At 37.8% G+C, this 14,663-nt stretch overlaps 1 protein-coding gene and 1 pseudogene across 1 annotated transcript in view; both read right to left on the reverse strand.

Moving 5' to 3' along the window:
- The window catches only part of LOC107598129 (A disintegrin and metalloproteinase with thrombospondin motifs 15-like), a 13,212-nt gene extending 11,565 nt beyond the window's left edge, over window positions 1-1,647 (reverse strand). The window contains exon 1 of the mRNA XM_016289404.1: window positions 1,485-1,647. Coding sequence (XP_016144890.1) covers window positions 1,485-1,638 — 154 coding nt within the window. The 5' untranslated portion in view covers window positions 1,639-1,647. The remainder of the gene's footprint in view (window positions 1-1,484) is intronic.
- A 9,037-nt stretch (window positions 1,648-10,684) lies between these two features.
- LOC107598139 (A disintegrin and metalloproteinase with thrombospondin motifs 15 pseudogene) lies at window positions 10,685-11,924 on the reverse strand (annotated as a pseudogene).
- Window positions 11,925-14,663: the final 2,739 nt, after the last annotated feature.

Below are 14,663 nucleotides of genomic sequence, written 5' to 3' on the forward strand. Positions count from 1 at the left end.
ATCCAATGTATGTATGCATATTAGCCATTTTAAATTTCTGTTTAAAGGTTGGAACAAATTTCATTCTGTATTTGGAGGAGGAGGAGGAGCAACAAAGGCGATACCCTCATGTCCTGCAGTTTTGGGATACAATCCATCCTTCATCATTGTGGGAGAAATGGCACTGAAGCAAGATCCTCTTTTTACAAGCAGTTGATACATGGTTTAGATTATTTTACATTTTGAGCATTGCATATCCCAAGCCTGTTTCAGCTGTAATTACATTGTCTGTACTAGCTTTGTTCTGTTTGTTTGTCAATTTATATTTATCTTGTAAACTAAAACAATTGCAAGCAACCTAATGTGATAAGGAAGTGATTAATAAGACAATTTCAACCAGTTATTTAATTTAATAGAGGTTTTTGCAACTTTAAATGTAATAGAAATAAAGTGTTTTCAAAATATTTGTATGCTGTGTATTATTATTGATTTACATAGCAATACTACTACTACTACTAATAATAATAATAATAATAATACCAGGATGGTTAAAGCAAAACATTTTTTGTCCAAATAACCCAACAAATAAGTTATTTCTTAACCCAATGCATTGGGTTACTAATTTACTACCCATTCCATTGGGTTAAAATAACCCAACATTAAGTAGGTGCTATAGTAACCCACCATTGGGTTATCTGTTGGGTCATTTTAACCCAACTATTTTAAGTGAGTATGATCCTTCAGAAATCATTTTGATATGCTGATTTGGCACTCAAGAAACAGCTGTGCTGTGTAATATTTTTGCTGAAAACTGTGTTCCATTTTTTTCTGAATTTGATTCATAGACATTTCTAAAGAACATTTATTTGAATTTTATTAATTTATGTAAAACATTATAAATGTATTTACCCTCATTCATTTAATGCATCATTGCTGATTCAATGTATTGTTTTCTTTTAAAAAGAAAATTCAAGTCTTCTTACCGTAGTAGAGTACATGCAGCCAAGCTGCTCCAACCCTCACATTAAAATGTAGCTTCAATATACACTAATGCAATCAATAAAATCTTTATTGCACATTATTTTGTTTTCTACAGCTTAAAATATAAAATAAATGCTTTTAAACTGAACACACTAAATTTTGATCTAAATATATTTAAAGGCAAATTTCAGCATAGATTAATCGTGTTTCAAAAATAGTGTTATATTTCAGTACTGCTGTGTTGTTGTTCTTCACTTTCACATGGCATTACCATTGTATGGTTACCTGTAAAGGCCAAACATATTTGGCATTATGCAAAAGTGGAAATCGAGTTGCTTTTAGAATTCATGTTTTATGCAAACCATATTCAGGCCACTTCAGTTTATTTTAAGGGGGTTTGTTTCACTTTAAAGTGAGCTTTCACATTTTGTCAAAATTCATGCAAACCACTCTCAGACCCCTGAAATGTAACATATTAAGTGCAGGTCTATAGGAAATGCACAGTATCACTTTCTTTTACTTACCGTGTCCACTGTCCAGGTAGTCAGTGATAATGGCAGCACTGCATGGTGACCAGGGACTGGTGCGGTTGATCCGGATCAGAGTGGGAGACATCATGTGATTGTCCTGCAGCTTGCCAAACACTTCCTCACATGCCTTAACATTATCGTGTGGCATATTGAAGACATGTCCTGTAGCGGTGAAGGAAAGGAGAAAGGAGTGAGAACACAAGTTATTTAAAAAAAAGAAAATTTTAAATGCAATGTGTGTCAGCACTTTACACTGATGTAAATGAACCATCTCTAGAAATTATCAAAATGTAAATTTAGATTTTTGCCTTTTAAATCCCCAATCATTACAATACAATTTTCCTGTCAGCAGTTGGACCACAGCTATGCTGAGTCATTTCTACAATACCTCCAACATCTCCCCACATTTCCTCCCTGGCCTTGAGAGGAAACTTTTGCAAACCCGCCTGAGGTTTCCTACAGGGAAACAAGCCACTTCAATAGAGCTTATCTTTCTTCAGCTGCTCCACTGAGCTAATCCAACTCAATGAACATTATCTCTGGGACAATGTTGTGGAGATCCTCCAAAAGATTTTGGATGCTGCAATTACTGGTTCTAGACCCAGATATTGAGTAGGGTTGGCAAGCATTCAGTTAGGAGATTTCAGCACCGCCAAATATAATAAATGACGATGCAATGGGCTTGTTATTGGAGCATCATGCTTGTACTGAGATTGATAATATGAATGCAAGTTTAGGAGAAACTGTGGTTAGTGTTAGTCAGTGATATTCAGTGTGCAATGTACTAAATGAGTATTTTAAAGAGGTCATGAACTGAGAAACCAAAATTCTCTTGATCTTTTGACATATAAGAGGTCATTGCACTATGAAAACATCCTGTAGGTTTCAGAACTCAAAACTATCTCGTTAGTCTAAAAACAGTTTATAATGAAACCAGTCTGTCAAAATCACAAGTTGAGGAATGTGCCACTCTATGATGTAATAGTGTGGATAAGCACCGCCTCTGCAGAAGAAGATCAACGCCTGCTTCTACATAACTGCCTGTTTAGTCCCGCCCACCGATTCACACATGTAGTGTAAATAATGAGAGAGGCAAACGTGGGTCTATGCAGAAATCAAACGCTAATGATTGCTCCGAAGACAAGCTGTGCAGCGCCAAGTTGTGGAAACAGTTTTTGCTTTGCCCTCCTTCTGATACCAACATTAGGAAAGAGTAGATTAACCAGACCACATCATTAAGAACTTGTTGATCATTTGTTCACTTCATTTTACTTTGCTGCCGTACCGTGGGTGCAGCAGGCGCAATGATATTACGCAGCGCCTGAAAATAGGCTAACTTCCGCCAACATAACCTACGTGACCACCTGCTTGCACAGGGAGCGTGCCTTCCGTTGGAAGTTACATAGCTGGGGACTATTTTCAGGTTGTTAGTACAAATGACATTTTATCATATTTAACCCATAAAAAGGTAAGTGTAATTTAAATTTTTCTGAAACGAAATTATTTAGATGAAATTTACAGCTGAATATTTAGCTAATATTTAAATTGGTGATTAAAACCAAACAATGGTGTTTGGTTTTTTAATCACTGGCACATTAATCCTGGTGTAAAGTTATATATTATTAATGATAATACTAATAATAATTAAAAGGGCATCACAGATATGCCAGTAAAATTAACTGAAGAATCATACTAGCATTGCATGAGAAACAGTGAGTGAAAAATAGGAAATAGGTAGCTAGAAGAATGTGCTTTTAATTGACATGGAAATATTTCACATGCCCAAATTAGCTATAACTTCTATTGGTATAAAATGCAGTATCTCAGTCCAAATTAATTTCCGACTGACCTATATTGTGTTACCACAGTTTAAAATGGATTGGCTCAAAACATCTGTTGAGCCTTAGTGAATCAACATCATAATAGCAGGTTTGCTGGTTAGCCTTATCCCATGGTGCAACACCCTATACCAATTCCAAAAACAGGACTAACATTGATGTGCTCGTAACCTTAGCATTAAAAGTAGAGTTTCTCTGGCCACAACACACTTAAAGGGAACAGAAGCTTCACCACATTTAGGAGAGACAGTTAAAAATCCTGTTATTTAACAGTAAAACTCATTTAACACACAAAAACACATTTTGCTCTCAGAAGCCCAAAGGCTCTGACATCTTTGACCACATAAATCATGATGTCTAGGATGAAGCTCCAAGTCAGTGTGACATGTTACTCATACATATCCATCAAAAATATTTTTTAGTAAACATCCATGCCTACAAGGACACAGTGTTTCATCTGGCCTTCTTATATTTTACATCTCTTTCTCTTTTTTTTTTTTATTTGACCTAGTTCTCACATTCTCTCTGCATTTCTTGATGTATGTGAATCCAGCTGCTAACTCCCAAGAATCATCATGGGGCTAATCATAAAGCCTCCCTAGTCTTTTTAGACCTTCTGATGATGGATGCCTTGACATTCACTACGTCCAAGTACTTTCCAGTAGTCAGGCATCTGCCATAAACATATTAGTTGGGAGTGTATTCTTAAGACATAATTTTGTGCGTATAACAATTGCAATAATATTTTTTGCCAAGACAAAATAAATGGTTAATGAAACAAACACAAGTCTGTAAAAAAGTCATCCACCAGTAAATTCAGTTTAGTTTAGTTAGACAAAATGTGACTCACTCTGAGACTTGACTCTACACTCGCAGGATGAAAATACAGCAATGTTGCCAAATTTTCGAAATGTAGGCTTTTATTAAATGAAGGCAACATGATCTCTTGCCACAAATGCATGCAACAGGAAAGGTGTGAGCTCTCTTTCTAAATAACTATAGTCACCACTGCCTTAACACCAGCTGCTTAATGCACAAGGGTTTTTAACTTTACATTAGTGCTCATTACAAACATACACAAACAAATCTGAAAGCAGACGGTTTGCTGATTGGAGAACATGAACAATTGTGGTTGTTCATAGCTATGGTGTTTAGGTTGTTACTTTGGTCATATGTAGTCCAGAAATGTCTAGACTACTATACAGAAACTATTACAAACATTCATGGACAATTTCATGAAAAGTTCCTTTTTGGCCCAAACTCAGCGTCTTATTCATATATTACCAGCAGTTCAGCTGTGAGAATAATACTTTAATTTATTCTTAGAATTTGGAGGTTTTCTAAACTCGAATGAAAAGGACAATGAAATAGCATGATTTTGTTCACAAGTTTTGTTTAGTGGGATTATATAAAACATTTGATTAGATAAGAAACACTGTAGACCCGGACCCTGTCCTGACAAACGTTTACTTGTGTGACCGGGATTTGAAATGTGATACATTGTTGGATGGAGTATGAAGAAAAAACTTGCGATGCGATTGATGTGTTTTTTTTCTATGTAATATTTATCAGCACCTATTTATGTTATCTGATCAATTTATTACTCCATTTGTATCCAGTGAATTCATTTTACATTTTTCAAACTTACTCACCCCCCTCCCCCAGAGTTCAGACTCCCAAGTGCCTGATGACATGCTTGGGTAATAAAATATGGTATGGGTCTTTTGGATTCTAGACATCTGCCTGTGCCAGGTGGAGGAAACAGAATCAGACCATTGCAGGTTCTGGTTTAGCTAATGGTCCTGTGCGCTGATAATGTTAGATAAGCAATGAGAGCAGACTTCCAAGTCATTTCAGTTAACTTATCTATCCATTGTTTTTTATCCAATCTCCATGTTTGGCAAGACATCTCTTTATCCTCTGCAAAACAGGGGGGGAAACTTGCCCATACGCTCCACAAGCAGCACTGACCCAATTGGCATCCAGCATTGCAAACATACGACATTCATTATGCCTTTATAAAATCCAAACTGTTCCATATGTGCATTTCTCTCTTTTTCCCTCTCTCACTAACTCTTGCCTTCCTTCGCACTTTCTATCTATATCGTTGTTGTACTTTCTCTGATAAACTATCTAACACTACCCCTGTGGGGCAGTAGTGGTTACATGGTTAGCCACCCGGGTAGATGTACACTTCCAGCAGAGTGTCTGTGCAAACAAGCACATAATTAAATACAGGCCGCATAGCAATTTACATTGTAGTTTTTCAGTATTAACAAAATTAGATGTTTCTTCTAATGATTGCAACAATATTTGAGGCATTAAGTTTTTGCAATCTTGTTATTTTATGCTGTTCCAACAAGCGCAATGAAAAAGTTTATTTCGAATCGTACCATGTGACAAACTTCAGAACCACATGAACTGCAAAAAACAAGCTCACTTGGCAGTCAACAAGCCCCGAGCTAGTGATCATTTTCAAACCAAATATGTTGTTATATAAAAATAGGAGATGGGCCTACAGTATGTAGCCCAAGGCTGTTGGTTACTTTTAGTTTGCCAGCAAAGGAAAATATTCAGAAGGCAAATTGTGCAAATGTGATTTGATGCAGGGAACTTTAGTTGGAACTAGCAGTGATATACAGTATTTTGCAAATAAATGCTATAGACTCGTTGTTGTGTCTGAGATAGGTAGATGTGGTTGGCGTTCCTATATTTTTATTTTACATTGTAGTTTTTCAGTATTAACAAAATTAGATGTTTCTTCTAATGATTGCAACAATATTTGAGGCATTAAGTTTTTGCAATCTTGTTATTTTATGCTGTTCCAACAAGCGCAATGAAAAAGTTTATTTCGAATCGTACCATGTGACAAACTTCAGAACCACATGAACTGCAAAAAACAAGCTCACTTGGCAGTCAACAAGCCCCGAGCTAGTGATCATTTTCAAACCAAATATGTTGTTATATAAAAATAGGAGATGGGCCTACAGTATGTAGCCCAAGGCTGTTGGTTACTTTTAGTTTGCCAGCAAAGGAAAATATTCAGAAGGCAAATTGTGCAAATGTGATTTGATGCAGGGAACTTTAGTTGGAACTAGCAGTGATATTCAGTATTTTGCAAATAAATGCTATAGACTCGTTGTTGTGTCTGAGATAGGTAGATGTGGTTGGCGTTCCTATATTTTTATTTAAAAAAAAGTGAAGTGCCGTAAATGCTTGACTCTTAAACGATAACTCTTAAAGGCTTTCAACTCAAATCCTTCATTATTAATTAGTGCCTGAGATAGAGAACAAATGCCTTTGATAATGGCTGTATTTAAAAAATGCAAATAAACTGCAGATGCGCCTTTCTGTCTCTGTGATGAACAGCTGAGTCAAACTTTTCAACTGGCTTGCTGTTCCCAATTACCTAAATTACATAACACAAGGATCCATTATAAAATACCAGTAATGCTCTACATGAAACGTCAAGTATATGAGTATACATATATTTACAACCAAACATAAGCCCTCAATAGAATGTGCAATTTGCATATCGAATGTACATCAATTTTATGATACAAAGTATATTGTAAAAGTATAAAGTAAATTACATCAGCTTGTTCAACGCCAAAGGAAGCAATATTTTCTGGGCGGCTAACAATGGTAGTTCATTTGATTCTTTGAAGCAGATTCATGAATTTTTTATACTATGAACTTAATGCTATACACATGTATGATGTGAACTGTAGTTCTTGTGCTGCAGTTGCATGTAGAGCTTTGTAAATTTATCTTGTGTCACTGTTGTAATGGTTACTTTTCATGTTGCCATAGCATGACTCTTGGCCTCTCTCTTGCAACAGTGGCCTAGTTACAATTCTTGCTCTGGTTTTTATTAAACATGAACTGTTCCATTTTTGCATGACTGGCCAGCAGTGACTCATTTTGGGACTTTTCTTGTTTCTTGCAGCAAATGTACTTATTAAAAAACATATTTGCTGCCATAATATTTAATTGGTGATTAAAAATACCCACAATAATCCACTGCTGGTTTTGATGCCACTACATCATTTGACAGAAAATGAGGTCATTACTGAACAACTTGAATGGAAAGATATGCTGTTTTACTCTCAGGCTGCAGCTGGGATTGGAGCTCTGCAGCAGGTGGGCCTGGACACTGTGTGCACATAGGTTTTCTCTCTCTATCTTTCTAGCTTTTCTTTCTCTTCACCACCCTCAGCCCCTCCCTCATTAAATACTAGTAATGGGAAACAGACTGAAAGGGGGTAGGAGGAGAAAGAGGGGTAAAGAGTCAGATCGCTCGCAGCTGGGACTGTGGTTAGGGGAAGCTCCCCACGAAACTGGACACTTCCCATTAGTGTATCTCCCATAGTCCTGTATGAAACTCCCTTTACATCTTTTGTATACATTGGCCTTGCTGACATAAACAGCTTAAAGAAATAGTTCTGTCATCATTTACTCACCCTCGTGCTCTTCCAAACCCATTTGTCTTTTTTCTTCAGTTGAACACAAAAGAAGAAAATTCTAAAAATGTACTGGTAACACTTTTCCGTTAAAGCACAAGGCACTTTAAAACTTCAACAAGGATACAAAAGAACCATAAAGTTCCATTTATTTTAAGTCATCTGAGGTTATATAATAGTTTTATGAGAGGGCCAGACCAAAATGTTAGTCCTCATGAAGTCAAGAACTGGATCAATCTGATTTGTGATCACATTATTAAAAACCTGCTTTGTGAACCTGATCAACCGATTTATTGATAAGATCTGACTCAAAAGAATGTTTCGTTCACAAATAAGTACTTCTCTCTCTCATGAAGTCTATCAGTGCAGAAGGTGAATAACAACTTTTCTTTTTCTTACACGAAGCTATCATGTCTTAAGAAGACTTGAAATGAAGTGCATGAGTCATAAGAACTACTTTTCATGTCTTTTTAAGCTTTACTACTCCCATCCCCATTCATTTTAACTGAATGGAAAACAGCAACTAGCGCATTAAAAAGTGTCTGTGTTCGCTAATATTCCTATTTTTGCTATTTAACACGATAGGTTGCAGTGCATTAACTAAGTAAACAATGTGAATCTACATTTTTATATCTGCAATATATCTGTACATTCAATGTATACGTTCTATACAGTTTACTTATCTATCCATTAATTCATCTAACCAATCATCATCCATCCATCCATTCATTAATTTGTCCATCAATTTATATGTGTAATTTCATTCATTTTCTCACTGTATTATTTATGCAAACTTGCATAATCACACCATACTCAGGTTGGAAACTTTTATTTTATATAGGTTAGCAGATGTACAAGTCTAGCCCCTCTCCAACTCATCTTGAGTCATCCAAGACCAAGGAGAAACCCGACAATCTCTCTCTTTCCACAGGGAGTAATGAATATAATGAGTGGAAGAATGTAGGGAGTAACTGTGCTCTCTTGCTAAAATGCTTCATAAGTTCCCTTTGGAGAAGAAACAATAAAACATTTACTCTCCTCAGAATGATTCACTACAGCTGTCATCTAGACTAGGCAGACATGACTGGTCTGGATGTCCAGCTCAGGTCATGTGTAACTGAAGCAGATTACAAGAGGATGCAATGATTGCGCTCATCTGGCATTTTTGGAGCTGGAAAAGTTTTCACACATATGAGTGTTCCTAAAAAACAGCTGACAGCATAAAATGAGTTCATGGGTGAATCGGTCCAAAGCAGGGGTTTATGTGCGAGTAAATTCATAAACTGTGGACTGAATGCTAAGCTTTGTGCAGCCATTCCTTAATATTGCCCTGGTCAATGTCACTGCAAACAGCTAATAACAGTACCAAAATAAATTGAAACAACGCTCCATTTATTCTGCGGTGAGGTTAAATAAGGACAGGTAGATGTCAAGTTGAAGGAAGTTCATGCTACCAAAATTAACAAACAGAATTTTATACAAATTTGGTAACCAGTAAAGCCAGTTAGTCATTTCAAAATATTGTATGGTTTAGTTTAATTTAAGACTATTCAAGGTTTACTGGAAAACTGTGCCAGTGATTTTTCTGCAAAATGATATTACATTGATTCTTGTACGTTTTGTAACACTTTCAAAGAGTTTCAAAGTCAGCTGGGTGCTACTAAAAGTGTGTTCAGTTTTAATCTAAACAGATGAACATAAGTCTGGCTGTACCAGGTGGGTCACCTAGCAAGTTTACTACATCAGCAAAGTCATATGGAGCTGGTCTTGTGATGCAAATGTCAGAATGTTTTAGTTTACGAATCATGCGCTATGATAAAAGTGTTTTGAGGTCACTCGTATTGTGAAAGGAACCATGTGAAAATAAGTCTTTATTAATTCATAATTTGTCCCAATAATCATAATTTGTGTATAAAGGAATAAAGGTTGTTTTTTCAATGAGCCTATTAAAAAAAAAGATTATTGAAGTGGTCTATATAACTAGTGCACTATATTCAAAACAAAATCAATCAATCAATCATATGGCTTCAGAACTATCCCTTTACCTCCAAATGATCACACTATTTATTTACCCCCGAAAGAATCTTCTCAAACCTGTCAAAACATATAACTAGTGCACTATATTCAAAACAAAATCAATCAATCAATCATATGGAACTATCCCTTTACCTCCAAATGATCACACTATTTATTTACCCCCGAAAGAATCTTCTCAAACCTGTCAAAAATTCATATTACTCTATATCAGTGCTTTAGCCTGTTTAGATGTTCTACATCCAATCTCAAAACTTTACAATGGCTAATACTACTTAAAACACTATCAATTAAAAATAACACTCCAAAAGTTCAGTGAGATCAATAAGCAACTTATTTTAGCACTCTGCTAAGTATTCTGCATACGCGAGTTGTATCTTTGCTGATTCAGAGCACACATTCCTACTCGCAGTGCCGATACAGGGCAATAGCTCAAAGGCAGGCCTGACCCATGACCTTAACAACACTTATAAACATGATGGGAAGCCTGTGGCAACTGCGGGTTAACTGGAGAGGCCACTCTTGTTGCAGCCTGCCCATTACTCTGCAAGATACAAATCATATTTCAGAATTTAACCACGCTTTATGTACCAGTGCTCAGATAAAAACTTTTAGGTTAGAATAAAAGCATGTGCTTTTTTGTTTTATTTTGTTTTACAAACAACACAATCAAAACACCATATTTATGCTTATGCAGTTCACCTTTGGACTTAAAAGCTGTGATTACAGTGTCATCATAAATCATGTCTAAATTGGTTTGATTATTGGGTAAGTAAATTGCAACAGCATGTGTGGTGTTCAGTTTTGTTTCATGTTGCCTGCCATCTTGATATAATTACTACAAGATACATTAGCCGGATCATTCTAGGATTCGTTGATTCTCATACTGCCCCCTATTGACGAAACACATTACCTGTTTTGTGAATAGGATGGCCGTATCCCAATACTCCGCATGCTTGTCGCTGTTTTTGTTCAGCTTCTTCTGCCAGGTGCAGAAATTACGCAGGGTCATCGCCGCGTTCCCGGAAACCTTAGGTCCTTTCTCTTCCTCGTTAATCACCATAAACTTGACAACCACGATGCTGATAGAGTTAAGAATGGTGGGGTGTTTGTAAAGCTTAGCTGCCACTGACATTAAGGTCAGCACGTAATGCTTGAGGTCGTCACCGTGGAATTTGGCCATGGATTCATCGGCCACCACTAATGTCTCTACATAACGCGGAATGGAGACAAATCTCTTCGAGCGGTTTTTCAGAACTGACATAGTGACGTTAGTCTTGTGTTGTTCCTTTAGGTGCTTAAACTTCGCCAAAGACTGTGCAACGGTTTGGGTCACACCACTGCCCACGCCGCATCTTGACGTGGAGTTTCCACTGAGATTGGCGTTAGATCTGCGGCTGATGAGATGCGCATGCACACCGTTCCAGTCGGTGTCGTTCAAAGCCGGCTTTATGAAATATTCCCAGCCATCATAACCGAATGCGCCCTGCAGCCCCTTGCACAAGCTGAGCGCTGCATAGGAATAGGGATCAGAATTCACCTCACCGGCGTAAAAACACCGGCTCAGATCTTCACTGTGCGCGGAATTTTGAGCAGTTGCGTCGGTGTGCGTCGAGAAAGCTGGAGCAATGAAGCTGGAGTCAGGCTGTAATTCGAGTACAAAATCTTGTTCAAATGCACTTATTTTGAATACAACTGTTTGCGGCAACATGTTGTCTTCAGTACTGACTAAATTGTTCTTGACATGATCCAGTCTGACGGGCACGCACAACTGACTCTGCATTGAATTCACAATTTCCCATTGAGCATAGAACATGTTAACAAGAAGAACTGACCTTAGCAACAAAAACATGTTTGTGCGCGAGAAAACGGTTTGATTTATAAAGCGCAAAATAAGAAAGACAGCGAGATGTGAACGCAAGAATATTCCAGGATGTGGTTGCACTAAAATGTTGCCTTTGCGCGTCCACGAAGTGTGAAATCCTCCGGTCTGCCCTTCTCCATGCCCTTCTTGTACCGGTATACTGAAGCGGCTCTGCTCATCTGTCGCCTTTATGCGCGCGCGGCATTTGTAAACATCCAGCGCTTGTAATCAGAAGATTTTGGGGAGGTGCTCAAGTGCGCTCATTGGGTATGCCTTTTGTTTTAAGGTTAAACCATCAACTACTTGTGGCTCTGTGAGCTTTTGCATCATCGGCGCGCAGCGCTCCAAGAACCGGGTTTCCCTCCCACTACATCTACAGCATCCAAACTGGGACTTAAGAGAGCGCAGCACATGAACTACATATGCATAGCCTATATATTACTGCATAGATACTGCAAAGTTATATTCTATTTAAGTGATCTTTATTTAATGAATAATTTGGAGGTCTATGTATGATTTTATTTTCTTCTCTTTTCTGAAACCTGCATAAACTACATTCTTTACTATCAGTTGTTGTGGTAGGAATTGCATGCGTAGTGATTTCTACGCCAATGAGTGACATAATCATCATATAAGGGGAGGTTATATAATGGCACACCAAAACTGCATATTATATTTTCCATAATTTCTTAAATGATTCCGTGAAGAGCATAAATGGTGCGTGGGCTTGACTTTTACCAAGCATGTTTTATTGACACAATCTATACTGTATAATGCGCTGTAGAAATAAAGGCGAGTTGAGCTGTCTTGATCTAAAAAAGGAAAAAAAGGGATGCAATTTGTCATTGTGGCAATACCCAGTGCCCTTAAAGGTTCACTTACCTAACCCTAGGATTCTTGTAGTACATGATATCCATATTATACATTAAGGAAGTAATATTCACCCTATAGTGCTATAGCTTAGGTACAAAGGTGATGTCGTCCTGCTGACAAGCAATTTCTTCACTGTGCTTCTGTAAGAACTTCCGAATGTAAAAAATGTCTATTGGATATCCTTGCTCCATTGACCCCATTCATGCACTGGTGTAAGAACGACATCTTGTGGTGAAAAATTCCAATACAGCTTGCTAAATATTAACAGCCATTCAGTGGTTCCCAACCCTGGTCCTGGAGGCACCCCAACACTGCACATTTTGCATGTCTCCTTTCTCTGACACACCTGATTCAGGTCATCAGCTCATTAGTAGAGACTCCAAGACCTGAAACTGGTGTGTCAGAGAAAGGAGACATGCAAAATGTGCAGTGTTGGGGTGCCTCCAGGACCAGGGTTGGGAACCACTGATCTTGATTCTGAAACGTGTACAATTCAGCTACTGACCCACCTTTCTATTCATTTACTGAAGACTAATCACCACTCATCCGAGGGGCTTCGACAGACTACCTGGTGCAACCACTTAGCCTATACAGTATGAATAGCAATATGTACATTTAATTTTCCTATTTAATTTAATTTATTTATTTTACAAGCTTATATTTTTAGTCACACCCAGTTGTCCTTATACGAACAACTGACTGCAATATGTAGCTACACGGAATATTTGTAGACATTTTTACACACGTTTTAACTGTTGCTTATTTGCTATGCCCACCTTTAATAAGGTACCTAAATAGATAATAATTCGTCTCACAAAGACCCATCGAGTCTTCTCAATAAGTTTTCCAGGTGACATTCAGTCTGCCATATCTGAGCACGCGCAAGGAAAGTTTGCGTTAACACGTAAAACTGAATTTACCAAGGAGGGCATTTTAGGTCAATATACTGAAGTGTTGTAGGGAGCAAGGATCCTATATCGAAAACTGGCTTTTTGAAAAAGTAGGCATGGTTTCTCTCGCGAAAGGTTGCATGCAGGAGTTTGTTTTGAAAAGTCAAAGAGTCGGTGATTTCTTTCTCTCCGCGGTCGCTTGCAATGTGCTTCTCTCATTGAGATAGAAAGATCGGGTTGGAGTTGGATTGGAGTTACAGAACGCTTTGAACGAAATCTGTCAGTCCATTCCACCTACATGATATAGTCCGGTTTTAGGACTATGCGAAGCTTTATGTAAATAGAAATATGCTAACAGAAATCCATCTTTCTGGATATGAATTACTTATTGAATTATGTGAATAAAAAAACATTTTGTTCACTGCTACCTTTTAAGACAGGGGTGTCCAAACTCGGTCCTGGAGGGCCGGTGTCCTGAAGAGTTTAGCTCCAACCCCAATTAAACACACCTGAACCAGCTAATCAAGCACTTTCTAGGCATACTAGAAACTTAACGGCAGGTGTGTTGAGGCAAGTTGGAGCTAAACTCTGCAGGACACCAGCCCTCCAGGACCGAGTTTGGGCACCCCTGCTTTAAGAGCTGTACATAAGTAAACATTAAAAGTAGGGAATAGGCCTATGTGTTTATCCCTTTAACTGATGTTCCGCTAACTATATGACTGTACTCAAAACAGCTGTCATATGTGTTGTTTCACATTATTAAGGAGTTCAGGACAAAACTGTCATTCAGGGGCACATTTCCATTCTAGTCGGTCTTTATTCCCATGTAAAACTGCAGCTGTATTCACAAGTCGAAGTTAAAGTATCAAGTTTTTAATAAAGGCTAAAACGAATAAGCCCTTAATGATCGGTCTATGATTTAGACATGAAAAGTTACATAAATCAGGCAAACCACTAAAAGCTTGTGGTTTGAGGGTGACTGTGGGGTTGGTTATACAGAGTGTAACAAAATATGAAACTTGTATGTGAATCAGAGTGGGAGAAAATAAAATACAGAAGAGGGCGAAAAGAACATCTGGAAAAGAAGGACATCCAGGAGTTGTTTGCGACCCATTTTATTGATAGAAGAACAAATGTTTAAATGTCTTGGTCCCACAGGCCTACAGATTTGGGACACCACTTTATTCCACACAACCCCCCCCCCCCCCCCC

Source organism: Sinocyclocheilus grahami, unplaced genomic scaffold (assembly GCF_001515645.1).
Source record: "Sinocyclocheilus grahami isolate Dianchi unplaced genomic scaffold, SAMN03320097.WGS_v1.1 scaffold12.1, whole genome shotgun sequence".
Classification (NCBI taxonomy): domain Eukaryota; kingdom Metazoa; phylum Chordata; class Actinopteri; order Cypriniformes; family Cyprinidae; genus Sinocyclocheilus; species Sinocyclocheilus grahami.